The 27,331-nt window shown below is 42.1% G+C and overlaps 4 protein-coding genes across 7 annotated transcripts in view; 1 reads left to right on the top strand and 3 right to left on the bottom strand.

Moving 5' to 3' along the window:
• Positions 1 to 2,911: 2,911 nt before the first annotated feature.
• Positions 2,912 to 13,234, bottom strand: TNFAIP1 (TNF alpha induced protein 1). Of its 3 annotated transcripts, none has more exons than XM_042879792.1 (7): positions 13,159 to 13,234; positions 11,098 to 11,394; positions 9,602 to 9,771; positions 8,350 to 8,439; positions 8,200 to 8,252; positions 5,667 to 5,862; positions 2,912 to 5,149 (listed from the first exon to the last, which is right to left on the bottom strand). In XM_042879792.1, the coding sequence occupies exons 2-7, from the start codon at positions 11,312 to 11,314 to the stop codon at positions 4,931 to 4,933; spliced, it is 945 nt and encodes a 314-aa protein (XP_042735726.1). In that variant the 5' UTR covers positions 11,315 to 11,394; positions 13,159 to 13,234; the 3' UTR covers positions 2,912 to 4,930. The 3 variants fall into 3 exon arrangements, with proteins under 3 accessions (XP_042735726.1, XP_042735727.1, XP_042735725.1); XM_042879793.1 differs by lacking the exon at positions 13,159 to 13,234 and adding an exon at positions 12,983 to 12,998; XM_042879791.1 differs by lacking the exon at positions 13,159 to 13,234 and adding an exon at positions 11,593 to 12,934.
• A 48-nt stretch (positions 13,235 to 13,282) lies between these two features.
• Positions 13,283 to 15,376, top strand: IFT20 (intraflagellar transport 20). Its single transcript, XM_042879795.1, has 4 exons — positions 13,283 to 13,490; positions 13,673 to 13,758; positions 14,521 to 14,624; positions 14,958 to 15,376. Exons 1-4 carry the CDS (start codon positions 13,364 to 13,366, stop codon positions 15,037 to 15,039), a joined length of 399 nt encoding a protein of 132 aa, XP_042735729.1. The 5' UTR covers positions 13,283 to 13,363; the 3' UTR covers positions 15,040 to 15,376.
• Positions 15,377 to 15,692: 316 nt separating this feature from the next.
• TMEM97 (transmembrane protein 97) lies at positions 15,693 to 18,194 on the bottom strand. Its single transcript, XM_042879794.1, has 3 exons — positions 18,066 to 18,194; positions 17,307 to 17,451; positions 15,693 to 16,805 (listed from the first exon to the last, which is right to left on the bottom strand). Exons 1-3 carry the CDS (start codon positions 18,183 to 18,185, stop codon positions 16,555 to 16,557), a joined length of 516 nt encoding a protein of 171 aa, XP_042735728.1. The 5' UTR covers positions 18,186 to 18,194; the 3' UTR covers positions 15,693 to 16,554.
• Positions 18,195 to 18,368: 174 nt separating this feature from the next.
• Positions 18,369 to 27,331, bottom strand: part of NLK (nemo like kinase) — a 39,472-nt gene continuing 30,509 nt past the window's right edge. Inside the window, exons 7-12 of one of the 2 annotated variants that reach the window (XM_042879789.1) lie at positions 26,530 to 26,739; positions 25,603 to 25,704; positions 23,073 to 23,159; positions 21,858 to 22,056; positions 20,622 to 20,715; positions 18,369 to 20,064 (exon numbers count right to left, since the gene is read on the bottom strand). In XM_042879789.1, the coding sequence (XP_042735723.1) occupies positions 20,010 to 20,064; positions 20,622 to 20,715; positions 21,858 to 22,056; positions 23,073 to 23,159; positions 25,603 to 25,704; positions 26,530 to 26,739 (747 nt within the window). In that variant the 3' untranslated portion in view covers positions 18,369 to 20,009. Of the gene's footprint in view, positions 20,065 to 20,615; positions 20,716 to 21,857; positions 22,057 to 23,072; positions 23,160 to 25,602; positions 25,705 to 26,529; positions 26,740 to 27,331 lie in introns of both variants that reach the window. The other variant, XM_042879790.1, reaches the window with a different exon arrangement.

Genomic DNA, 27,331 nt, shown 5'->3' with positions numbered 1-27,331 from the left:
TAAGAAAGCCCAACAGGACAGACGGCAGGTGCCATCTGCCCAAAGCTATCTGCTCCTCAGCTGCAGCCTGGACAGGTTCGGGACTTCCATTACAAGAGCTGGGTTACTTCTGTGGCAGCAGAAGTTGCACGTGGCCTTAAATGTCCACAGATCAGTATGCTCTGTGATTCTTTTCAGGAAGTTATTGTCATGAACACAAAACTCAACATTGCTACAAGTGAAGGAAAATCCCAGAGAAAGAAGCAGCTGCCTGCTGCACACTCTCAGCATGCTGATGCCTCCTACAAAACAGGAGCCTGCAGGGCTTATGTGAAAAGCAGGGACACATCTGTACAGCAGGCAGACAGACAGACCCTGAGCCACTATTTCTGCATCTTGGGAACCCCGTATGGCAGAAAATTCTGATGCTGGAGAAAAACTCAAGGGCAATCTAAAATACAGTGCTTTATTAAAAACCTGCATTCCGTTTACCTCGTTGATAACAGAGAAAACACCTTATTCATTGTTAATATGGTTAACTGCATTCATTATTTTATTCCTAAGACTGACCTTTAAAAGTTAGACAAAAAGAAAATTAAGCCTGATGCCATAAGAAAACAGCTTGATTGCAGAAACATCAGTTTAAACAGCAATCACATTTACTATCCTCCAGATACAAAACGTAGAAATCCAAAGTGCTCTATTGTTAGGAAACAAACTAAGCTTCAACATCCCTCTGAAGTAGGGGACAGTCTTACCCTCATTTTATTACAGATGAGGAGAAATTCACATCCAGAAAAATTGACTTGCTGTCTGTGCCACCCAGTTAGTGGCAAAGCTTGAAACAGAGGTTGTGTTCCCTCATCTCTTAACAGGACTTCGGTCATCCTAACAGAATGCACAATGTAAAATCTGGCCATAAAGGTTTAACAGCAAGGATTGTCACAGGTTATAATCTATATTATACTTTACCAGCATTTCTAAAAGTGAATTATGTCTGAAAATTTAAAATACAAAAAATAAAAGCATTGCCCTGCTTCGGGCTGAAGGCAGTGAAATACCATGCTATCAGTCTTTTCAATGCCCTCCAAGCTTGGGTCGGCTTTTTTTTTTTTTTTTTTTAATTTTTAACCAAAAACTGTAAGAGATGTGAAGTCACTGGAATACTACAGTAGGATAGATGTTTCCTGTTCCAAAAATTAAATGTCAAAGCAAAGGTTAAGCATTTAATTTTGCCTTGGCATTTAGCAAGCAGTTGGAGGCTGCTGCCCTGCAGAGCTCTCTATTTTGGCATTACTGCCTAATTAACACCGATATTGAAGAACTGTTTAACATAAGACATTCACTCAAGGCACCAAGGCTCCTTCTCTGCGGAAAAGCTGAGGTTGTTTTTCATTGTGTCAGGACCCCATTAGAGCATCATGTAAGACTTCATTACATTGCTTGTGTATAAATGTCAGCTAATGCTTTCCACTCGTTCTTTCAGTCTGCTAATACAATGTTTGAATGCACAGAAGTTCACTTAAATTCAGAAGCCAAGAAAGTAAGGTTACAAACGAGGCTAGGAGTTACTTCTTCCTCCTAATGGCTACTTTAAATTCAGTCACATCAGTAAACGCATCCAATGCTGATATTCTATGTAGGAAGCCGTTACTCTTAATTAGCAGACGCAAATGCATATAATTAGAAATTAGAAGTGATAATGTGATACTTAAAGCCAGCAGAGAAGATTCATAGGAAGCACAGCTGTTTGTTCTAAAAAGGGTCAGCTTACTGCAAACAGGTGAATGCTGCATCACCCTTTTCAGTGCTGCTTTTTTTCCATTATACCAGGCTGTAGAAATATGTAGGAATGTGTATGTGTGTCAGAACTGATATCCTTTACCTCGAAAGCAAATTATGATGAGAATTACAAAGTACACATTGCATCAAAACCGCATGTTGAAAATTATCAGAGCTTAGCAGTCAGATTGTACTATCAGTGTGTCATGATTTTGGTGGAAGAACATCCAGTTAACATTCCACCCTGGAACAGTTTCAGATAAGCAGGACTCTTCCTAAGAAAAAATAAATTAGTTTGTACCACTTGCACAAGAAAAAAAGAAGTTTAACCTACGAACTGTGTAAGTGATGGCAGAATCCATGTCTACATTTACAGTTACTGAGCTTTCATGTAAATTATGCAATTACATAAGAAACAACCCAGGGCATTCCAGATTTCATCAGAAAAATGGCACAGCAGCTCCCATTCCCAGGATGGGAATCTCTAACAGCACTATCATTTAGTGGTGTGCAGACATCCCAGAACACACCTAACAGTGAATTTCCTGATGCTTTCCAATTCCTGGTCTGTCCACCAGTGGAGGGAACTATTGGACTGTTAGTGAAATCCAACCACAGCTATTCACCGAGGATCTTCTCAGCCACATCCTGAACACCTTATCCAGACAAACACCAAGACCGTGGTTTTAAAACTGTCTTTTAAATAGAGAAAATTAATTGTTGCTATGGGATACGAGGAAAAGAAAACTAGCTAAATCAATGCAAAAGCTTTCCGCCCCCCCCCCACCGCTGATTACAGCATAGTAAGAACTCCACAACATGAATCAGTCCTCTTAAGGAATATTGTGAGCACAGATGTGAACCACCAGCTGAAGTATCTGTACCATCAGACTGATCTGACACACTCTTTCACTTTGTCATTTTTCTGCTTATAACTTCTCTGAACAGTTGTGCAAAGCTACCCACGTCACTTACTGAATCTGCTAACATCCACTGTGATGAAAAAAAAAATCATTTACCAAGAAATACAAATGCCATACAAATGAATTTTTAAAAGCCAGACTTATTCGTTACACTATGGAAAAAACAAAAAAGTACGAGACAAAACTGAAACTATCAAGTAAAGCAAAAAGACCATTTCACTACAGTCTCCACTGGTGGCTTCAAAGCACTCACCATGATTTAATATAAATAGTATCAGTGAAGAAAAATCAACTGAAAAAAAGAAGAAAAATGAAATCCACATCACACTTTATCACAATTAAAAACAAAAGTTTTAGTCAAAACTGATCTCAGCGAATGTATTTTTCCTGGCACAAAAGAAAAGAACAGCTGAGAAACAACTAGCAGAAAGCAATACAAAAAGAAAAGAAGTTGTTAGAGTTTTAAAGAGGCCTTTCAGAACAAGGCAGGTTCATTATGTGGCAACTTACTTCCCAAATGTGAGCAAATAAGTGCCGTTCATTAGAGGCCCAGTTGGGCAATAAACCTCCCACATTTTGCAGCCATTAGTGTCTTCTAACAAAGCCTCAACGGTTACATTTTCAAAAGCCTGAGTGGAAATCACTGTTATGTTCCCTCCCCATCCTCCCTTTTTTTTTTTTTTTTGAATAATCTTCTATCTTAATTTTAGTTATGACTTTACTTCATTAATTTGGCTTTTACATTAATTTGCTTTAAAACTTCTGTGTAATTTTGGCACTGGTGAAAGGAGTTCAAGACTAACCATCATGGAATCTGAGGCTTCCACCTTCACATAAAATATAAGGAAATAAAAGCAGTGGTGGAGCACGCTAAGCCACTGACACATGTCCACACGTGCCAGTGAGCAACCTGCAAGTAGTAACCTTTTATAACTGGTAAAATTTGAATCTGCAACCTACATTTGAAACATACAATCAAACAGTTAAAAAGAAATTAGCAACTTCTCATACTAAACAAAGTTTTTCTAGAGACCCAACGTGCAAAACAGCTGGCACTCCAATCTTCTGAATAGTCCCCTCCAATTCCAATCAAATCCAATCAAGCACTCAGAATAAAGCTGATATTTCAGCTTACCATCTCTTTCCTCTGTCAGGGCCTCCTGCATGCCAGAACAAAGTTTTTACGATTATTCTTCAACTTCTATGCTCTAGAAGTGATTCAGAGCACAAAATTTAAACTCATTCTTCACTATATTAATATCACCTAGCATTAAAACTGTGTAGTCTGCACTTTTCCAGCCATCAGGAAAAAAACCCTGTTGCTGGAGAAATTTAACATCAAATAACACTTTGGGCCAAGGGGGGAAACTAATGTAAAACTACATAATTCTACAGGTTGCCATTGTTTAGATGAACAGGATCAAACTATCAAAGCCCTGAACAATGCCACCCCTACCACAGTCTATTTTTAAAGTTTTCTTATTTGATAAACTTTACTCCTTCACCATTTTTTCCAGCTCCCATGGCATCATTCTGTATGTATTTAAATTTTCAGTTATTTCTTATTTTTCACAGGGGGAGATTTTTTTTGATGATTTGACTTCTCAGAGAAGCAAGCCTTAGGATTAATGAGTTTTAAATACAACTGCACTGGAACACAAACTGCTGTATGTGCATAAGGGAAAAACAGGTGAAAGAAATCACATATGCGCTGCACCTTACTAGTGGATAGCTAACTGTTTCCTCCAGGGGTTATCGGCTGTAGTGTTTCGTAGAAGTAGTCGTGTTCTTTCCACCCCCTCTTCAGTGTTTTGATTTAAGAACTGAGAGTTCCATTCACCAAACCCTAAAAGGACAGGTAACTGAAAAAAATACTTTCAAATCACTCCGTCTCATTCAGGAAAAGCAGTACTTCCCACAGGAAGTAAGATATGTACACATCATTAGATATAAAAGAGCAACCACAAATGGTCACAATCAGTGTTTTGGAACCCATTTCCCATGTAGCATGAAAAAGGGGCCAGTCTGTGTTTAAAGCACATGGTGCAAAACAAACACCTTAGTTCTTAAGCCCTTGGCCTTTAGTGTTGCTTTGTGTGCATAAATGCCCATTTGCTTCTCTGGAGAGACAAGAAGCCAAATGAAAATCAGTCTGGAGTCCAACTGATCCCTCCCTGCTTCCTGATCTCCGTCAAAGAATATTGATACAAGCCTTGAAACCAACCCCTCTCTCCTCCACTGACATGCTAGTGGCCAAGCTGACGGTCATCATAGGTGCTGTATCTCTTCACGTGGATTCGGCGCACTCGGTCACGAAGCTCAAAACCATCATCATCCTCACTGTGAGAGGCCTGGCTTCGGCTCCTGCTGGTTGCTTCCAGCAGAGAGTTATCAGGAACTCGTGGTGTTTCATACAGTAAGACGTTTAGAGTTTCCTCATAAATACGTGCCTCGGGGAATTCAACCTACAGAGAACAGCAGATGTCATTTTCCTGACCTAAACAGGGTAACCTGACTGGAGCACCTGCCCAGAAATAATAGACACAACCATTTAGTCAAATTACATACGATATCTACATCAACGCAACAGAAACAAAGTTGGTAAGTTAAGTAACTGCAAATAGTAAGCTTAAGTAGGTATAATAAAATTAAAATCGTAACTTAATTAAAGTTCATAGGCATTTATCACTTTCAGAATTACCGTTTGCAGTCCTTCAGCTTTCCTTGAATTCAGCCTAGTACGTGCCATCTTTTAGCAAGTACCAGATAGTGCCGCAGCACTGTAAGTAGTGAGCCACCCAAGTAACATGGAGGTCACTGACCATCAATTCCAGTCAATATTCATGACTGCCAGTATCAAAATCTCCCCAAGAAATGACATTGCCTCCCCCAAGCAATCTGGTACATCCACATCTTCCCACTATGCATTATTCAACTGATTCATTACAAACTATAGTAGACAAGTGGGTAAAACTCCTATACCTTGGTTTGCTTCTTCTCTGTGGCATACACTATCGAGGTACAACAGACTTCAGCAAGTTTCCGACCCTGTCCATAGAAAGACCAGCAGCAGATTTCATCCCCTATAACATCCTTAATGAAAAGAACTCTGCCATTGAATCGGAGAGAAAGTTTGTCAAACAGTTCTATGTTCTTCAGTAAGTTGTCATCTGAAGTACTGTAACAAAAAAAAAATAAATTATTTTTTCCTCTGGCTATCTCTACAGTTTCTATGCCTGTTCCACCACAGTTTTAAGCATTGATATAGCTGCAGAATACAAGTAGTGACTCGTTGCCATATGCTGCCAAGGAAAGAGAGGATAATAGCAACCTTCAGATGCTCAGATAAGATGCTCTGATTTTCATGAACAAACACACCAGCCCTCAGAAGTTAAATTACATAATTAATAACGACAGCATAATTTCCCAAATAATTACATTAACTGTCTGCAATTATTTCTTGACTTATGCTCAAGACAATTAAATCATGCTAACTACAGTTCTGTTTGAGCTCAGCTAGGTAGAGCTTAGTAATGGCCAAGTCTGAAGAGTCAACGTGTCTTGAAAGGCTAGCTGAAAATGATGGTGTTCTGCACGTAAAACTAGCCATACCTTATATAAATTTCTAGGGTGGATACATTATTTTGTAAATTATGTTTTACTGACAGGCAGAACAATTTAGGTTTTTGATTAACTTTCTAAGCAAGATCTAGATGTTCTGGACAAAAAAAATAAGTATCATAGCTTTAAAATCAAATAGAGCCATCAGAATGTTAGCCTTAAAATTTAAAATATTATTTAAATAAGAACGCGATGACCAGCAAACATCCAATTTGAAATTAAAAAAATACAACTTCAAAGCATTATTCTTGTGATATTAGCTCAAATGCTGCTCTATCTAAAGCTTGTACTCCGTGCACCTTTTGATCTCATTTTATAGCTGGCTAGGATATGTGGAAGGTAGCGAGCACATTACTGACACAAAGCTAACCTCACCAGCTTTAACAGTAAAATTCCTTACTCACTGGACCCAGAAGCTGAAGGTTTGCACTTTGCTGCCATGAACCTACCCAGAGGAATGAAATTCTACTTGTGTGCAGTACCTTAATTTTTGGAAGTAGTCCCAGAAGGCTGTGAATACTTGTCAGTCAAGACACTGCTGACGAGAACAGCCAACTAGGCTTTACATGAAATATTTAGTCCGAGATGTACTTCTGTTCAGATCTAAACCTAAAAAGCATGATGTGCAACCCAACAAAATCTTCAGCTCTTAAGATATCGTGGGATGAAATCAACTTGGGACTCAGCCAGTAACAAGTCCCAGGCATTATCAAGTGCAGAGCTGCAAAAAGAATTTAGAAGTCTTCATCCATTTCTGATACATGACCACAATGACTACGTAACTAAGAAACTCCTTTCATAATGTTGATTAGGAATAAAAGCAGCAGATAGCCTTTGGTTGCTAGTAGCCAGCACGGAATTTTAAATAAAGATTCCTCATTTAAACACCATCAAGGCATGAAGATTTGTGTGCAAGGAATAATTAGAATTCTACAGCTAGTTGAGATACCAACACCTTCTGGTATCTAGGATTCTGTTGCTCTCATTGCTAGCATGTTTACGTTTCCAGAGCCACGATGACTAATATGCTATTCTGTACTTGCTTTAGCATCACTGCCATAAACCAAAGGATAACACCAGGAGGAGTGCAGAATGACTGGCAGATACAAAATGCAGTTTGCTGAACAATGGGCTGCTCTTCAGCACTCCTCAGGGAGCTTTTCCTGACTACGTGAAATTTCGTGATTGTTAGAATCCATCTCTCTGGCAGAAAGACAGTCAGTTTGCCTGGAGAAAAAACTTCCAAGATTGCATGTTAGACTGAAAGGCTAAAACTGAGAATTCTGCCTAGCATAAAGGATTACTCACATCGCTTCAGTGACTGGTTTGGGAAAATCCAGAGCCATTCTGATAGCATCATAATAAATGGATCCTGATAGTTAAACCATAGAACTAAACGAAAAGCCAGTGCATTCTTGCACTGGCCCTGTCTGTGTTGTTCCTGAGCAGAACAAATTCTTTCCTTTGTAGCCAAATAATCAATTCATCTACAGTCACTGGAAGAGACAGAACATCAAGAATTTCTGCAGGTCAGGGTAAACAGAGTGAAAAACTGAGGAGGGAGGAATCATGGCTGCACTGGCTTTGCACCAAAAAGCTAACACTCTGTTAATAGTTTGCATTCTATTCTATTTCAGCCACTAGCCTCATCATTCATATTTCTTGTCCTTTCTCTGTTCATCTTTCACAGGCACACACCTCCAGCACAGCATTTCAGGGAGTTTGAAGGAGGTGACAAACTGTATTTGGATTCATATCAACCAAAAATAACTACTCAGATCCACATAACAGCACTGTTGTAAGCTAAATAACGAAATACAAGTTGGGCTGTACCACACTTTCCTCCACTCCCAAAATTAAATTTTCCCAGTGGGGGAAACACTTGGTGACATACCTGGTGTAAGAGTATTTGTTGTTGCTTCTATTATACAGCAGCTTAACAACGGGCTAACAGAAGGGAGAAAAAAAAATAATTAAGCTTCGTCTTTGAATGCACTTAGCAAAAATTCAGTTGCTCATTGAATAAATGGAGAAAAGCAGTTACTTTCATTGAAGATTCTATCAGTCTTTCTTCTTCTTTAGGAGATGTAATAATCGGGATGTTACAGACAGGCTCATACAAGTCTTTCTTGTCCTGTTTTGGAAAAAAAAAAAAAGGAGAAGAAATGGAAATAAACCTCAAGAGACATAAATGCTAAAACCAACATCTGCTGCTGCTTGCTCTTCCAGACCCTCCAGCCATGTTTCCAAACCCTGTGATGCAATGGAAAAACTCTGTGTTGCTATAGCAACCACAGAGCATTACCTTGATCTGCAACCCAGAAATACAGCAGAGATCTCTTATTCCCAGAAGGCAGTGATAATTGAAATACTGGGATGCAGGTGAACGTCCTTCTTAGCTATAGCAAAGACTCTGAGCTCAAGTCATATCTGCTTTAAGTGGGTTTATTATTCTGTCCTTTTTTGAAGAAAAGTATAACGAGTTTTAATCAAATCAAAAGACTGCAGTATAGAAGAATCAGTCATTATGAACTGAACATTTGGCAAGAACAGTACGTCACCAGAATGGACTTTAGCCCCTTGTGATACAAAAGCAGCAATCAAGAGTGTGTGGTACAGTCTGTGAATCCCGATTCCTTGCGTAGCAAATTAAAGAGAGCTCAATAGCTAATAGGAAAGCCTTGGAACATTTTGTTTTTAGAAGTGTTCTGAATTCCAAACCAGGAAGAGAATTGTCATGTTACATTTTTTTTCAGGGAGCATAAGCAGCATATTGAGCCTAGTGTGTGAGGTATTTGTTAAGTATTCAGCTTTGTCCTACAAGAAATATTACTAATCATATACAAAATATCTGGGCTAGCCTTACTAAAAAGCTTACCAAACAAGCTGATTTAAATCAGCTGAACTTGAACTGGGTGAATTAATAATGCTAACTCAGGTTCACGTATTTGCATTGTGTAGTAATAAAATTACAGAAAATCCTTGAAGCAAATAATGCTTACCATATCAGGTGGGTTTTTTTTTTACCATTAAAATTCAAACTTAGAAGTTATTACATTTTCAAGGATTTTCAGAGCTCAGGCATAAGAAGTCTGGAAGGCTGTGCTGTGACAGCACATAGGTCTGAAAACATATCCAGGGAGATCATAAACCAAACTTTGTCTCTATCCAAAGCTCTGCAGAATGTTAGGTGTGCATACGGAACAAGGAAAACCATGGATTCAATAAATGGACTGGACAAGATCTTAACTGCTGTCCAATTTCAGCTACGTTACTTTGGTACTTCCATTTCTTACCTGCAGAGCTGCTTGGCACATATCAACTAAGCCCTGAATGAGATAATACTTGGCTTCTGCCATCAACTCTTTGATCTCCTGTCTGTGTTTAGGAAGTGCAATTGTGTCATCTCGGAGATAGTTTAAAATGGCTCCAAAGTGCTTCCCACAACGGTCTATAAGGATCCAGCCTGAAAAATAATCACAGCATTTCAGTGACCTTAACACTGGGAGGCAAAAAAAAAAAACCACCAAAAAAAACCACCAACCCTCCTCAGAGAGGTTCACTAAGCCAACTGCTGCCTGGAACTACACAACTTCTTCCCATTCCATTCCGGGGAAGACTTTACTGACTTTCAGTAAATTGATATTTGTTACAGAACAGAAACTAACAGTGGAACCACTCCCTTGGCACCTTGTCTGTATTCTCACTACTTTCCAGCACCCCAGAAGAGAAGCCTTAAGCTTCCTATCACTGGACATTTAAAAAAACTGCAGCAAGAACCTGGCTACACTATCTATTGATCACCCATTGTACCAAAATTATTTTCTGTGCTTCATCCTTTCTGTATTACGTTTCAATTAAAGTAATAAGCCTTTTTAATTACTACAGGAAGCCACCAGTTTACATATATTTAATTGACGGACCCAGTGAGGAAAAAATGCTGTTCCAGACTCCAGACAGGAGGAAGGAACAGGACAAGGATGATCAGGAAGGAGTAGAGGAGGGGATACAGCACAGGAAACAGCAGTAGGCAGTTTCTGCAATTCTGAAACTTCCCTGCAGTCACACTGACTAGGAAACAGGATGTCTGACTTGCGGGCAAACAATAGCAAAGGACACACACTGACAGAGGGCTGAATAAAGTGCCCAATCATTGTTCACAAAGTGGAAGGCAGACAAAAATAAAAAGTTATTTTATTTTAGGACCCAGTTATATAAGGTGACATAGGAAAGAGGGTTAAAATACTGCCAGATTCTCCAACTAAGGCTGCCTGAAGACAGATCTTGTCCTCCATTCTGGTAGAGGCTCTTACACAGAACTGCTGGGCCAAACAGAGTTAGTCTTACGTGACACTCAATGAGGTTCAGCCTACCTGAAAATCTTCAGCTCAGCAACTGAGGCTGTGCTGAGTTTTAAAGCTGAAAACTGAATCTCCCCTCCCTAAAGACATTTTGATTAATGCCACTACATAACTCCATAGATACGACAGCCCACATACTGTCTGTTCAGTCTTCATAAAAACATCAAAGATCTGCATACCAACTGTGACTGCAGGAAGGAGAACCAGTCCTTCCACTTGTTAATTTTAGTAACAAAAGTACACATTTATATAAAGCACGGAGGACTGGTAGAGCCAATGGGATTTGGCAGCCTAATGTTCCCTGTTATTTTTGGGATACAGCTTTCTCCACACCTTTCACTAAGCACAGCTTTAATATATACTAAAAACAAACAAAAAATACCCCAGCAGTTACTTTACAATATTCTCAACAACAAAAGACGCTCACTTACCTTCCTTATCTGTGAGAACTTCCATTCTACCGCTGAACATGGCCTTCAGCATCGTGTCGTGCCTGGTCAGCACTTGCACTGTGGTGTAATACAAGGAGCCCCCAACATTCAGCCGCACGTACTTGTTACCAAGACTGCCGACTTTGAAGCTACAAGTTTTAGGCTTGGGTCCCACAGCTGGGCAAAGGGTGGTGGTTAGACACGTGTCCCCCGACATCTCTTTCTGTAGGTAGATGACGACCCTGCAGAGCGTGGGCTTGATGGATCCCGCCGTGGTTGGCGACGAGTCACGCGGCACTAGGAGAAGACGGGAGGCAAAAACAGTCGTAGCCACCAGACTCTTGAAACGGAAATGTTTAAGATCAACACAGAAGCCTAGAATTTTCACAAAGACACAAAGCCACGAAGCCCACAATGAAGAGACAAATTCAGTGTATTCCTAAGGACACATCTACACGCTCTGACAGAATTTAGGTGTATTTTCAAACAACTTACACAGCAATACAGAAGCTGTTCAGCATACACAGTCATATTACAACTGCATTACTGTTAGCGAGGCAGGCTGAACTCTTCTGGACTTCCTGTTATTCAGCCTTCAGTCAACACTACAATCAACACACAACACTGCAGCCCAAGGTTAAGTGTTGGAATTCAGCTCCCTTTCAACTTCCTGAAAGAACGTAACTTTTTTGCCTGCAGGAAGGATACAAACAGAAGAGCTTTTTCCAATTCCTTCATCTGGGGATTACATAAAAAATGTTTTAACGTGATACTCTTTTAGCAGCTACAACTTCTTCAAATGACTTGATACTGAAGTCTGGAACATTACATTCAATTTCCTGGAAACTCCTTTTATTCAATTTTTCCCCCTCACTCCTAGAAAAGTCAACAGTAAATGTATTACAGTTTTTAGTATTATTGTTTGAAGATGGGTAAGCCAAAAAAAACATCCGGTCTTTGGAATATCTGTCTCAGTTAAAAAGCCAGCACGATATTGGCCAGAATAGTAATTCCCCACCAGTAACCAAGCAACAGCAACTAAAAATTGCTCACAGTTGTGTTCTAGAAGAAGTTACTCAAGAATTACTCAAATAAAGCAGCTAAGGGTAACAGAGGAATCCATTGAATACATTGCCAGTAACAAAGTTACTTCTTATTAACCATAGTTATATTCTCACACACATAAGTCAATCAGAAGTAGAACCAACAGCACTGTACTACACCTAAAATCTCTGGTGAAAAACACCTAAAATCTCTGGTGAAAACAGAAACACAATTCAGGCCTGCAGGTTTGTCCTCAAAGTACCGTCTCACTTTAGACCATAAGAACCCTTCCTCCAAAATAAAAGTCTGCTTTTAAGGACAGCCAGAGTCTGTAATGAGCCACAGCTCTGGGTGTGCGTGGAGCTTTCCAGTCTCAACAGCAGTCTCTCTAGACACGTGCACTAGAGTGAAGGTTTCTGCTGGTTACCTCACTTCTGGCACGTCGTTAGAACCCAACACAGCACGACCAAGCAGGAGACAAAGCCGTCACTGAGGTCGTAATAACAGCTCACCTAGGAGGGTTCTGCAGTAAACAACGACGGAACCTTTAATTACCCCGTTAACACAAGACAAAACGATCCTCATGTTTTCCTTCCGACCGGAGAGCGGCACTACAACGGCACTACAACGGCACAGCCGCTGAGGGAGCGCTGCCACAAAACGGAGCGGTACTAACAGCTGGAGCGAAGAAAACAAGAAAAGAGAAAACAAAGGGAAAAAGATGCACAAAGCAGAGAAAGCAACCAGAAGGAAACGAGAACTCCGCACCGAGCGCCCCGAGCAGAACCGCTGGTACCCAAATGCGCGCTGCGCCCCGCGCCGGCCCTTCAGCTGCCCGTACCGGCTGTGCGGGCCGCTCCGGCCCCGTCCGGGCAGCGCCGGGCCGGTGATGCGGGGCCGTCGGGCGGCGCGCGTCCCAGGTCACAGCAGTGCCTCGGGCCCAAACGCGGCGGCAAGCCCGGAGCTCCGCGTCCGCAAAGCCGACAGCACCCGACCCCGACCCCGACGCTCGCTCACCGCCTGCAGCCGCTCTACCGCTGCGGGCCGCGGAGCACCTCACTTCCTGCGCGCCCCGCCGCAGCCCGGAAGTGCTTCCTGCCTCCCGCCGCAGCCCGGAAGTGCCCCTTCGCGCCCTCCGCAGCCCGGAAGTGCTTCCCCTGGGCCGCTGTGGCAGCTGTGAAGGGCCGTAGGTCCCGTCCCGTCCTTCCCGTCCTGCCGGGCGATGGCGCAGGCGGCACTGGGCTCGGCAGGGCTGCACTTCGATGAGCTGAACAAGCTGCGCGTCCTCGATCCTGACGTGGCCCAACAAACGGCGCAGCTCCGCGAGGAGTGCAAGGCCTTCGTGGACAGTGAGTGCTGCGCGCCGGGCCGGGCCGGGGGGCGCTCCGCTTCCATCCGCGTAGCGCTGACGGCCCCGAATGCGCGTGCGCACTGCGCGACCTGGGGGCAGAGCGGCGCCTCGCTGTCACTGCGGGAGCGTTCGTCTCCTGTGGTGTTGTTTTGGGTGCTACGTGACTGTTTTTCTTTTCAGAAATATTAGAATTTCAAAAAACAGTGGGTAGCTTAATCGAGCTCGTTGACCAGCTGGCCAAAGCTGCCGAGAGCGAGAAGATGAAGGTACCGTGCCGTTACGGGCTGTCCTGTCTGCCGCCCCGCGCGGTGTGTGTGTGAAAAGCCTCCCGTCCCGTTGTAACAGCGCGGCGGCTCTGTCACCGTCGTAGGGCGTTTCTGCGGCCCCACCTGCGTGCACTGTGGGAGCATGAGGCTCCACATAACTGATACTAACAGCTGGGATATTTTGAGCACTCATTGCCATACAACTCCTGCATTTAACAAGCCTGCTGCTGATGCTTATCTGTCTCGCTCCACTTGCTCGTGGAGAGGAAGCATCTCTCCAGTCACACCTCTTAGTAGGGCACAGTTCTCAAGAGACACGATGGGCTCTGTGAGGAGAGGGCTGTCCAAGAAAAACCTCTGTAACTGCCTCTGGAACGTGTACTTCTGCATCTCACCAAGTGTTCTTTATTTTCTCACTTTATTATGGAATTGGAAATGAATTTTCAGCACAACTGTAGATTACTTTTTCCTTGTTTGTTCTGTGGGAGAAGTTCTGGAGCCTGTCTGTTGGTAGCCAGTGACCAGAGGTCAGGCTGCATTTCCAAAGACTTTTATTTCAGGCTGATAGGAATATCTCACGTTGGAAGATGCCTTAACCTGCCCAGCCTCTATAGGGACTGTGCTTGCTCCACAGCCCACTCAGCAGAACGATAGCCCCTTCTGCTGTTAGCATGGCTGAAATGTTTTAATCGCAACCTGCTGGTAGTGAAAGGGATTAAAAATTCCCTGTACAGCTCCATCACCAAACGTCTGTTTTGACAGGCCATTGGTGCACGAAATTTGCTGAAGTCTATAGCAAAGCAAAGAGAAGCACAGGAACAGCAACTTCAGGCTTTGATAGCTGAGAAAAAGATGCAACTGGAAAGGTGAGCTTTCTATTAAATACTTTTGGGGTGCTGATGTAATAGTTGGAAAAGGAAGCTGTGTAGCATATGAGAGAAACAGCCGCTTTCTGAGAAGGATCATTTCTAATAGCTTTGTGGCTAACTGAATAGAGGTGATGTGAGATCATGCAATTGTGGAAATTAAAACTAACAGAGTGCCAGGTAGCTGACTTTTAAAGGCATTTTAGAACTGCAAAGTCTAATTCGTGTAACTGTTGCTTTAAAAAGGACACACACATAGCATGAGCTTCCTTCTCAGACCAGTGAGCACTGTACTAAGTCATCAGCTGGTAACCTATTTTCTTTGTCTTTCAGATACCGAATAGAATATGAGACTCTGTGTAAAATTGAAGCGGACCAGAACGAATTCATTGACCAATTTATTTTTCAGAAATAGAAGACTTTAAGATAAACTTGGAAATATGAGCATTCCAGAATCTTGGCAATTCCAGAAATATGCAATTTTTCACTGTGTGCAAATGAATGCAGATGGTTTGTGCAAATAAAAGTGTATTTTAATGCAGTGTGAATTACACTAAAAGTGGCAATAAGGAGGGCTTTCTAACAGATGTAAGACTGTTCTGTCCTTTGATTTTTTATAAAAGCTTTGTACAGTCAGTAGTTCAAATTCAAATTGTTGTTGAATTAATGCTACTGTTCCTATGTTAATGTCTCTCACCTTTTGAAATGTGCAGCTCTTTCAAAGAAATAAAGAAATAAACTATTGTTTTTCACTTTCTTGGATATATCAGAATTAGTTTCTTCTGTTGGTTTATTGGGGAGCTTGTAAGTTTGTGACTCCCTGAAACTGAATGCCTGTGATCTAAAATCAAGGCTTGTGCTGGAATGGCAATAGATGCATTTTATGTCTGTCTTTAGGCAACCAAATATGAAAATGTTGGCCTTTTCAAAGCTCGTGGAAGGTTTAAATTATACACCAGTAGAGTCCTGAAATAATAAGGCAGTGACTGAAGAAGGCTGCTCAGTGGCCTGCAATTTTACACAAGTCTTCATGTTTTATTCTTACAGATCAAACTGAGAAGAAGAAAGTCTACCAGCAGTTGGTTTTATTTTCTATGACTTCAAAGTATAACACAATTATTTTTCTTTATCTAAGCTCCCATAGATTATGTGGGTTTTAATTTATTCCTTTCAGAAATTAAATGCAATTTGGATGCAGTTATTTATTTCCACACTAGAAGTTATTTCATGGAAGAGAAAAGTTTACAAATCCTTGTTTACAGCTGCTGAAGTACTTGAAGAAATCCAGGAGAAATTGCCAAACAAAAGAAAGCATTCAGAAATCTGGATTTTGGCACATTTATCACCGACCAGGCATTTGCAAGTAATCAAAATTGGAGCAGAGAAAAATAAGGTGAAATTTTTGATGGAAAGCTGAGGAAGTTAAGGATTGTTACATGATCTGAAATGCTTCAAAAGTAGAGGAGAAAAAGATTTTAGCTTTGCAAATTTGTATGTAATCAGTTAAGGATTTTGTAGAATATGTTATTGGAAGACAAATTTCAACCTGAAGTAACCTTGGAGAAAGGAAAGTTGAAGGAAAAGCATGGGCTGCAGTTTCCACCCTCCATCACACGGTTGTGCATTTAATGGTTGGAAGTTCATTTTCCTAACACAGAAGTACCACACAAAATTGACAATGGGCAGGGAGCTGCCGGGTCCCTTAAGCTACAAATACCCAGGTACCGCCTGGATCTGCCAACACAGGCTTCTGCCAAACCTATTTCTGATGGAAGGGCTGTGAACAAAAGCCAATTCAAACTTTCCTTGCAGGAATCTGATGCTTTGCTAATAGGAATTGCAGTCAGCATCGCTGCTTGTGTTTGTCACAGAGTACTGGGGTCTGGATCAAAACTAATGGGGAAGTTGTGCTTACACCGTTTACAGCAGACTACTTCCTTTTCCTTTTCTCCACCTGGTTGTACTGGGGGCTGTACAGCATGGTAAAAAGAATCAGAAGTGGTATCAGCAAGTATGGTGCATATATAGATAACAGAATGAGGCGCTCACGCAGTGTCTGAGGACCCAGATGCTCTGACGTTGAGAAATCATGGAACAGGATGTGAGCCAGGATAGCAAACAACGTTGTAGCTACATGGGTGGAGTATATAATTGCAGGAGTCCTTATCCATTTGCAGCCACCTGGGCAGGAGCAGCAAGGAAGCAATATTCAGGCAGTGGAATCAAATGGAATTTGGTCACTTGTAAATTAACAGAACATCAGCTGTGCGTCTATCACAGCAGGGGCCACAAGGCATCGCAGACAGCAGAAATGAAGAGCTTACAGCAACCCATGGAATAGTCCAACTTTGTGGAAACTTGGATCGATGCTGCGATTGTTCAGGGTTTTAAAGCAATGAAGTAAGTGCACAGCTTAACCAGAGCTTCATCAGTGCTGGAGCTCACCAGATGTCAGCCGCTGATGCTGTTACACATAAGTGAGCGCAGCTGAAGAGGGTACATGAGTCACCATTTTAATTTCTGACGGCTCACTCTATGCTGCATTCTCAGGCAAAACTTGCCATGAAAACCGCTCTGTGCTGTGGCCCTTCACTGCTTAGGACTGATAGATAAACCACCTCTGTACAGAACGTGCCGTGCAGAAATGCTGCACAGGACACCTCACACATCGTTCATACCAACCTTTTAAGAAGGCGTACGCTGCGACGGGAAAGAATGGCAGCTGTAAGAAGGCTTCGCAATATATGAATGCCTTGAACCACTCCGGGGGCTGCAGCATCAGGGGGTCCCGGAAGGCGGTGGCATACCAGTGCAGCAGCTCCGTCAGCTGCAGAGAAACAGCAAAAGCGCTCGTTAACAGCGAGCGCCGCCTGTAAAGGGGGCAAACCGTGCTGGTTGGATGGCGGCATTATTGCAGGGAGCTGCCATGAGTTTCCACGACAGAAATTCCAGCATGGCTTTAAGTTGGACTTTGAACAGAGATACGTGTTGAGATTTGCAAGTTAACTATTAATTAAAAATGGCTTCCCTAATGGAACGGTTTTGCAGATGGCAGAAAACGTGCTCATCAGACGCAAAGCCCAGCGTCGAGCTGCGGGTCTCAGCCCGGCGGCCGCAGCTGAGCTCTTCCGCTCATCCTCTCGTCTCGCTGGTTTCGCTACGCTACGCCCGCCGCCCCCAGGCTCTCGTTCCGGACGCGGCCGACCGGAGACGCGCAGCCACCCGCCGCTCCCGCCGCTCGCTCCATCGCCCGGCATCCGACCCCCGTCCCAAACACCGCGCGGACTGGAAGCGCAGAGCGGCGCCGCCGTTCGGCGTCATTTCGTTTAAGGCCGCTTCTGCAAATCCGCCGCGCCTCCCCGCATCGCCCCCTACGTACGGACACCGAACCGCGGGCTCGGCGGCACCCGGCGGCGCCCGCGCAGCGCGCCCGGCCCTCACTTGCTGCGGGTGCAGCCCGGCGGGCAGCAGCGCCTGCAGGTCGAGCAGCAGCGTGACGGGGACGTGCGAGACGAAGTAGAGCGCGAAGGCGGCCTCCAGGCAGCGCAGCGCCCGCGCCATGGCGGCGGCTCCCGGCCCCGCCCACCGAGCGCGAACGGCCGCGTGTGCAAGAAGGAAGGCGGTGGCCGAGGCGAGGTGTTACAAAGGCTTTACTTGCATCGTTTCAGACAGCGTTAATCGCGATCGTAACAGCTGGATCTTAAATAAAAGTAGGAGATGAGACAGGAAATAAAGATAACGCGCTTCTTTTTCAAATGTCACATTTAATGTTTTCACCACTGTACTTCAAATCTACATTTTACAAAGTGACCAGCAAGTGTGCCACATAACTGACCAACCTCTGAGATTTTACCTTTCATACCAGTGTCTTCTCGGGCTCTCCTAATTACACACGTTTCTCATTCAAGTGAATTGAAATGCTTCAGTTGGTTCTATTCTCAGGAGCCTCACAAAAAACAAAGATATTGCACCATCTTTGTTCAGTAATTCAATGTTTGTCTCTTTTTCACAGCAAATAATTACTTCATTGAAGTTAAAACTTCCGAACATAACTTACTGATAGTTTCCAATTTCAGCTCAGATCACCCTTGTTGAAAATACTCTGCTAAATACAGATAACTTACAATAACTTTAACAGTTAATTGTCCATAACAAACACCACGGTTTTTCTCCAGACCAATGCTCAAATTTTAAGACCACCCTTTAATATTTCTTTGTACAGGTGAAAAACAGTCTTCAATTTTCTAGTCTTGTTTTAAATACAAAAGTTGGAAGGGACATTCAAGTTTCAAGTCTCCACACTGAACTTAAAAAAAAAAAATCATGTGGAGGTAAACAAACCAAGTTGTATACTCCAGGAGGTAGAGGCCTTCAATTTGTGTTCATATATACATATGCACAGAATTCAGTGTTCCAACAGAAAAAGAATTTGCCAAAAAGTAATAAAAATTATTTACTACTGTGACATCTCAAGACTTCCACAGCTTTGCCTAAAGACACGAACACAATTAACATAACTCCCTATGTGCTTTTTTTTCCTTTTCTTTTTTTTTTTTTTTCTTCTCTCTCTCAACTGTCCAGTGCAGGAAAAAGTTCTCACAAAATTTCACAGACCTAAAATGTGCAAGCTAGTTTCTCTCTATACAGCAATGATGTCAGGGATCTCTGAAATTAGCCCATAAATGGAAGTATTTACACACATAGAAGATGCATGCTGGGGGGTTTTATGTAAGAAAGAGCAGAAAAAACTTCTAATAAAAATAGATTAAATATATATATATATTTATACTGGGTAAGGAAACAGAAGTTTAGTCTCTCCTAGTCACAAACTCATTCTCTCTACTCACAACATCTGATTTTAGAACAGCACACATCACCATCACAGCTCTAGTGAGAAGCTATTTATAGGGTTGGATCATCGGGTGCGGTGCCACCTCCTGTGGTCACAGCCACCCAACGTGACTTCATCATTGGTCGCAGTCAAGTTTTCTGTATTCCTTACTTTTAGAAAACCCCAAATCTTCAGGAATGGCTCAATATCAAAATGTATGTCTGTCTTTGCGTACAATCTCACTTCATTAAAAAAAATCCTCCCCAAATTTGGTTCGATTCTGTTTGTTCCAAGCTGAGCCATCACAGCTGCACTATAATTCATAAAACACGTGCAACTCTGGGTAAAATATTTTCTTCTAAAAGCACAACCACTTTACAAGATTAAAAGTCTAGTACATTTCTAAATATTATTCATATTGTACAAGTAGTGGTTGTTAATTTAAAACTTCATTAGTAAAATTACAGTACAAGCATGATTAACCTCCAGAATTGCAAATCCCAGACTCCAGTGGAAAGCTACATTACATCTTCAGTAGTACATTATCTTCCACTTCACTCCCAAACCAGTGGAGATGGTGGCATCTCAGAGGGTTGAGCAACTGTGGAACTAGAATGGAAGTGACACAGAAAATCAGTGTTCATTTGCAAAACCTAATGGACAACAAAGTTAATGCTTGACCAGAAAGCAAATGTTTCAGGTGTGCAAACATTTCAGCATCCCGTCCCCTCTAAAGTGCAAGAAAGCAGCCTCAAGCCCAGCAGTTAACAACACCAGCGCCAAGTACTGAACCACATTTATCTGTGCATTTCCTTAACGGTTCTTTACCTACAACTGTCACTCGTCGTCATTTTGCAGTGCATTTTTGCAGTCAGAATTTAACCCACCAATCTTTCAAGTCTAATTTCAATAATTATTTTTACAAAGATATTACTTGAAACTTCTACACATTTTACTTAAATTTTAAGTATTTGTATTATAAGTATGCATGAAATGTAAGTCCCTATAACATGATTTTGTAATGTAACTACACATACACTTAAGGGATTTTTTTCAGAAGTTATCTACGGACTCCTCAGAAATTCAAAACAAAAACACTGTGGATGTGTGAATTCTGTACTACTAATAAATGTGAATTAATACCAGATGTGATTACATACAGTTACCTAATAAAGCTCTTAAAAGCAGCAGACTGAGGGTTGATGCAGAGAGGTACTCTGTTTCCTTTCTGCTGTTCCAAAATGAACTGGTGGATTATTTCTGTACGTAAGAGAAAAATAAGACACACCACACCATGAGATTAACGTCTGTGCTGCAGTGGTACCTGTGCTGCTGTCAGCAAGCTTTACAAACAGCATTTACAACAACAGATGACAGAGAAGACAGCAGAGCTACATGCAGCACTGAAAAGCGATGGACAAAGAGACAGGGAATGGAAAGAATAACGGGATAGAAATAACTTTTTTGTGTGAACTCTTAGGAACTATCAGTGTGAATTTCAGAACTCCAAGTTCAGGATATGTCCAAAACAAGGCACATTATCACAGCAAAATGGTGTCTTTTCCCCGAGTGATTGAATCGCTTCTTAAAAACTGTGGAGGTAATGCATTTCTTCTCCCCGTCCTCTTCGTATCTTATTTGAGCTGCCACCAAATAGAAACAAAATCCCCACTAATATCTCTCCTACCGTACTGCTCATAAAATGAATGCTTTCCTGACTGGATCTGATTTCCAGAGAAATAACATTTCTTATGCCTTGTTTGTCATCACGGAATCAGACTTCAGATCTCCACTGCTACAAAGCTGCCCCCTGGCAACCACCTTCACCTCCCTGTCCCAGGCAGAGATTGGTTTGCCTCACAACAGCACACGGAGACCCTGAGCACAGCCCTGCATTGCTGCCAGAGCAGCACAGATGGCAGCAGCTGCTGCACAGACACCAGGCATGGCTGCTTCAGAGTAAGCACATGCCACAGCTAAGAGGAAATGCAGCTGAACTGAGACCACTCAGCTTCTGCCCCTTGTTGATGGTGCTGACCCTTCTGCAGCACCGCCATCAGGAGAGCATCTCGCACCTGGAAATAAAATGGCGGCGATTTCCATTTTTGCTCTGGTACAGCCTTCAAAAAGAGCAAACGGCAAAGGGAACAACTTCACTGCAGGCAGCTGCTTGGGTCAAAGCAACACCTGCACACGTCAGCTAGCGTGTGTGACACTGCAGTGCCTCAGAACCACCAGAAACATTTTTACTCTTTTAGTGAAAAGGAAGCGTTTGCAGTATTTACCCTGGAACATTACCTTAAAGGAAAAAAAAACAAAGTAGGGCCACGAGTCCTAGCTGTGCATTGCTAAAGGATGCAGCAGGAAGATACAAGCATACACAAAGGCTGATTATGACTCACCTTTAACCTGCCGAACAGAACTGAGGTTCTTTTCAAAAGTGTCATCAAATTTGGGATTAGTGATGGGTTCAAAATCACTGGTATAAACTCTTCCAGTGGATGTGGAAAAACAGCATTTACACATACAGGTGTGGTATCGCAACCGCCCTTCGTCAAGGTATGGGTGAGCTAAGGCATCCTTAGCAGATATTCTTTTGGACTGAAACATTGCATTTAAAGAAAAAATAAAGAGTCAGGATATTTTCAGTTACTGCAGCAGCCTTAGCAATACCTATTCATCAATTTCAACCAACTGTTCCATAAAACCCCCAATCCTGTTACATGTTTTGGCTTTGCAAACACGCTGTCACTAGGGGGAACATTTCACTTAAAGAGAAACCACTACTAAGATGACACTGACCTTTCTGTGCTGTGGCCAATGATAGAAATACTGCTGATGTGACTTTTACAAATTTGCTTTTCAAAAGTTACTTTTTCCCAATAAGCTTCAAGCGATGACCTTCTCAATAAATCAAAGTAAACACTAGGAATTTAAATTGAGCAAATACAGTACTTCGTAAATCCATGTTCTGCAAAATGATTTCATGCATCCCCAAGTATGTACTTAAAGTAAAACGCAAATTGCAGCATTACTGGAGGATGGAATAATTTGGCACATGCTTCCAGAGTTCTTAGCAATATCTTACACGCCAAGATTCAGAAAGCAAGAGGTGAAGGAAGAACAGGGCAGAAGGTGCTCACAGTAAGGATTTAATTATAGCCTATTTTCACATTAATGTGACTTTTAATGCCTAATCCAAGTGTCCCATCAAGTCATCCCATCAAAAAGACCATTATCCAGATACACATATTATCTGTGTATGCAGAAGGAATTTTTTGTGCCTTGCAAGACCACAAGCACCCACACATCTTTAATTAGAACTGCATCAAAGTATCTGATGTTCTGCTACCTACACCTAGCTTAGGAAAAGACAGCATGATTCACGAACACCCTCATCCCCCTGATTCTACCACAGCTTTCTGCAAAAGGCCAGCAGATTTTAATAGTGAAATCCTTGTTCCAGCAGGAAATTAATTGGCCAACTGTAAGGTGACACTTTTATGTCTCTTATGACCAAAAGTTCTGATATGCAATCTAGAAAATTGGTTCAAGCAGTTTTTTACTCACAATATTCTTAAACAAGAGGTATTAGCTATATTCGAAATCATACTTACTGGATCAAAGACCAACATTCTGCAAAGGAGATGAACTGCTTCATGAGTAGCTTGACTGGAAAGTGTATATAGGACAGGAAGGGATGGCTGCAAGGGAACAGGGAAGAAAAGCACAGTTTCCCATCAGATCAATCAGCCAGAAAATCCCGCGCTGCCTTCCAGTTACCGAGGACAGACTTCTTGCTGAGGACACGCACTGCTTCGTGCTTCCCAACAAGACTGCAATCACTAACTCAGCAACTGTAACAGAAATCTAACTGATCCTTTTTTCCTTGGTTGAGACATCATCCCCGGGGCACAGGTATTCCCAACCCGCTATCTGATGGTGAATGGCCTCTGCTCTGACCGCAGTACAACCCGGTGCAGTACGAGGTCTTTCTTCTCACTCAAATTAATTCTAAGGGCTGCCAACGTCTGCAATTATTCCCCAGCTGGAAAACCAACACTTTTTAATTCTTGGCAAACTATGGATATAACTGATGCTGAAGAAGATTTACACCATTTCCTAAGATCATTAAAAAGAAAAAAACAACTAGTTCTGCAGTGCTTTAATTATAGTCATAAAATCAAGGCTGGACCACAAGTCATCTATACACAGTGCTACCCCTAACCAGTACAATGCAGGCATTTACAGGAAAGCTGCTGTCACTTCCATCTCACTTCCAAGGCACGTGGCAGAGCAGTGACAGAACCCAGTACTCTCAGGCCCCAGATTTCCCTGCAGGAGTCCCTGTTCTGCCCGGCAGTTCTGAAGCCCCTGGCAGGTTCTGCAACTTTCATTTTCTATAAAACGACCTTCTCTTAGTTATTACATGTTTATTTTTTAGGGGATGCATTTATATTTACCCCATAAACACTTCATGAAGCAGTGCTGCTCAGAACTAACAGAAGGCACAGACTATGGCTTACAGTCTAGTTCCTATGGCTAATGCACCATTCTATCCATGTCAGAAACACTTCATAGCATTTCACCTCGCTTGCTTTTTGGCATTCCCATAATTCAATGGATAAGAGGACAGTTTCAGTGGTTTGCAGAGAACCACCTCAGCACTGGGATTAGAAAAAAAAAAAAATAATCAGCAGACACTTCTGTTCCCTTTTCAGTTCTTAATGAAGCATCCAGGCTTAACAAACAGAATAGGTCTAACAAATAAATACTACAGTTCTTGCTTAGCCCTACCAAGAGCACAAGTTCTGCACTGCGGGAAAGCCAGGCGATTATCAAACCATCAGGATTTAAAACCAACATATTTCATAAAGCTTCTGGATGCAGATCAGCACCGCATTACACATCTGTAACAAAGTGCAGTGGACCTATTTCTCCCAGCTCTGGGCACTACAAAACAATTATTATTTTTGTTAACAACTCAAATCTTGGGAGTGCAAGACTACAGGCTGAAAATATACATCTCAGTGTGTGATAACAAATACAATTAGACTTAATTTGTTTGAGAATTGGGAGAGAAAGTCTTAAGGAAATCCTCCTATTATTAATATAAAAAGAATAAGAAAGTCATAAAACAGAGCACATGCCACCACAACGTAGGGAATCAAGGCTGCCCAGAAGGTAGAACTCCCACCCTAATAATATAGCAGAATATAGACTCAGTGCTCATTTCTATGGTAACTACTATGGTGGTGAGTTGACATTTGAGAAATTGCTTCTATATGGAGAAAATAAATATGTAAACTCTATTGGAATGACCTGAAGTATTAACACGTACTGGTTAGTCATCCTGCTCATTTTTACTACCCGACAATCATAAAATTGGCTACACTGGGTGGGCATACTGCTTTACCACTGTGCTAAGGATTCCTGCCTAAGCATTTCTTTATATCTGTATCTTTCATTTGCTATTTTTGTTGTCCATTGGCATCATGATATCATCTCATCTCCTTTCCCTGGTTTGTTTTTTTATTAACTTTTTCACCAGTTATGTTGAACACTGCACCTCAGTTTTCTGCGTCATCTGAAACGTTTCACAACCAGCTCAGGTCATTGCACAGATGTCTTTGCTGAGGATCTGCTTGACTGTTCTGTTTTCTGATCTTGATAATGGGCAATTTCCTCTTCCAACACTCTCAATCCTGTCTGTAAAGGAGTTCCTCTGGGGCTTTCTGAACTATGCTGCTAATTTCAATTTGTCTCTTTTCAACATTATCGCTTAAATTAACAACTTCATTCAGAATAGCTATCAAAACACCATCTCAAAAATAAGAGCAATGTTCACCTGTATCAGCAATTCAAACAATATAAATAAGTCAGAAATACATTTGACAAGTGAGAAAAAATCTTGTCAGCACAGAAGTTCGAGTAACTGCACAATTAACCATAGCCACCTTCTTCAGTGAACTTATCTAATTTCAGAGTTGTCTCTGCTTGTGAACTGAGATGTCAAAGTATTTGTGAAGGCACGTGCCCTGACCCGAGAGTTAGAATTCAACTGAGATGTAAAGCAGAGGAACGAGACAACAGAAGCATCTGCACAGAGAAAATGCTGTGCCATGAAGGCAAGTGGAGCACTGGTACCTGTTTGTGAGGACCCCTGAGTATGTGAGCCTTGGCGCCTTCGCACGCTGTCCTCATTGCTTCCAGTGAGGGCGTTCCCAGCAGGTCTGTGATCAGATCCAGCTGCAGGCACAGAACATAAGCACTTGGGATTTCAGGCCTATATCGATATAGTTAACTAGGATAGCAGATTCTGAAGCTAAAGTAAATTAACGTATGAACCAACGTTTCACCGTATTTCTGCAGCAGTGAGTGCACATGCTCCTGCTGTGAATGAAAACAAAAACATCCCATAGGAGTCAAAGTTAAAAAACAAATGAATCCTGCCAGCAGTGAGCTCAGCGCCCCGGCTCCCCGGGTTCCCTCATGACCACCCTCCACTCACGCTAACGAGCATTTGCCCAGCTCCCCTCTGAGAATGAACCCATCATCACACAGGCCCTGCACGCATGAAAATCCCTCATCAACTGTTGGCATCAAATCGAGAAATGTGATTACTGTCTGCACAGCCAACGTGTCGCTACATTTGGTGGCTTCTCTCCATCTCAGCTCCACTTCTAGGCAGAAGCAGTGCTCTGTGAGGCACCGCCAGGTCCATCGGCTTCACAGCTCAAATGCAATACTGCAACTCCAGTTACACACCGATGGAAACGTTACTTTCTTATTCATAGTCAGAAGAAGATTGATCCCAGTTACATCACTTTAAAATGCCACAGTGTATGTCAGCACTGCAGCAGATTAAAGGGGAATACAAAAAAACACAAATTTCAAAAGTAATGGCAGTCACTACTACTTTTAGCAGCATCTGGAAGCCATCCCTTCAATGTTAGAAACAGTTTAGTTTTCTGCCCACGCATAAACGAAGCAAAACAAAAGCAGGTTTGAGATTCAAAATGCCCCGGTATAACTAACTCCATCATATTATTTTAGAGGGAAATTTAATTATACCTGCTGAATGGGACTCTGTGCCTGAAACAATATTCTTCGCCCGAGCAGCTCTGCAAAGATGCAGCCTACAGACCAGATGTCAATAGCATTGCTGTAGTGGCGGCTGCCCATCAGGATTTCTGGAGCTCGATAATACTGAGTGACAACTTCCTGAGTCATGTGACGAGATTCATCTAATTCTTCCACCCTGGCCAATCCAAAATCACAAATCTAAATTGAGAAGGTAAATAAAAAAATTAAAATAACCAAAACACTTAATGCACTTCAAATAGGTAACCTGGTGGTACCGGAGCATGTAATTCCAAGCCAGCTTTTAAATAAATCAGACAATCCACAACTGCACAAGCCAAGAGATGGGGGAATAGGTAGAAATTACGTTACTTTGTTCCATATCCATCTAAGCTTTCCACCATTTTATTTGAAATCACAGTATATTTTTAGTTGGCATTGCAATATTCAGTCTAAAAGCACAAAAAACCCACTAGAAGTAATACTTATTGAAAACCCCTGGCTCCAATAAATCCCAACAATCCCAAGACAGATTTCATTTGTCCGTGGGATGCCTCACAATATTACAGACTCAGCCTTCTCTCACTTTGGTTTTAAGGATTTTTAGAAGTTTCCTAACCAGAAGGGTTAAAAAAACAGACTGATTTTTTTCACAATTGGATGCACAGCAAATCAGTGCAAAGAAAGCTGTCTTGGCATTCAGCATTGCTATACAGCACGCCTCCAAAACTCCACAGGCCTAAGAAGCCCCCCCGAGCACATGCACTGCCTCAGTGTGCCTGAACCCTGGCTG

Source organism: Lagopus leucura, unplaced genomic scaffold (genome assembly GCF_019238085.1).
Source record: "Lagopus leucura isolate 7727_CA_CO unplaced genomic scaffold, USGS_WTPT01 Super-Scaffold_100024, whole genome shotgun sequence".
Classification (NCBI taxonomy): domain Eukaryota; kingdom Metazoa; phylum Chordata; class Aves; order Galliformes; family Phasianidae; genus Lagopus; species Lagopus leucura.
The sequence above is the reverse complement of the archived record's forward strand: the minus strand, read 5'-3'. Positions and strand labels throughout refer to the sequence as shown.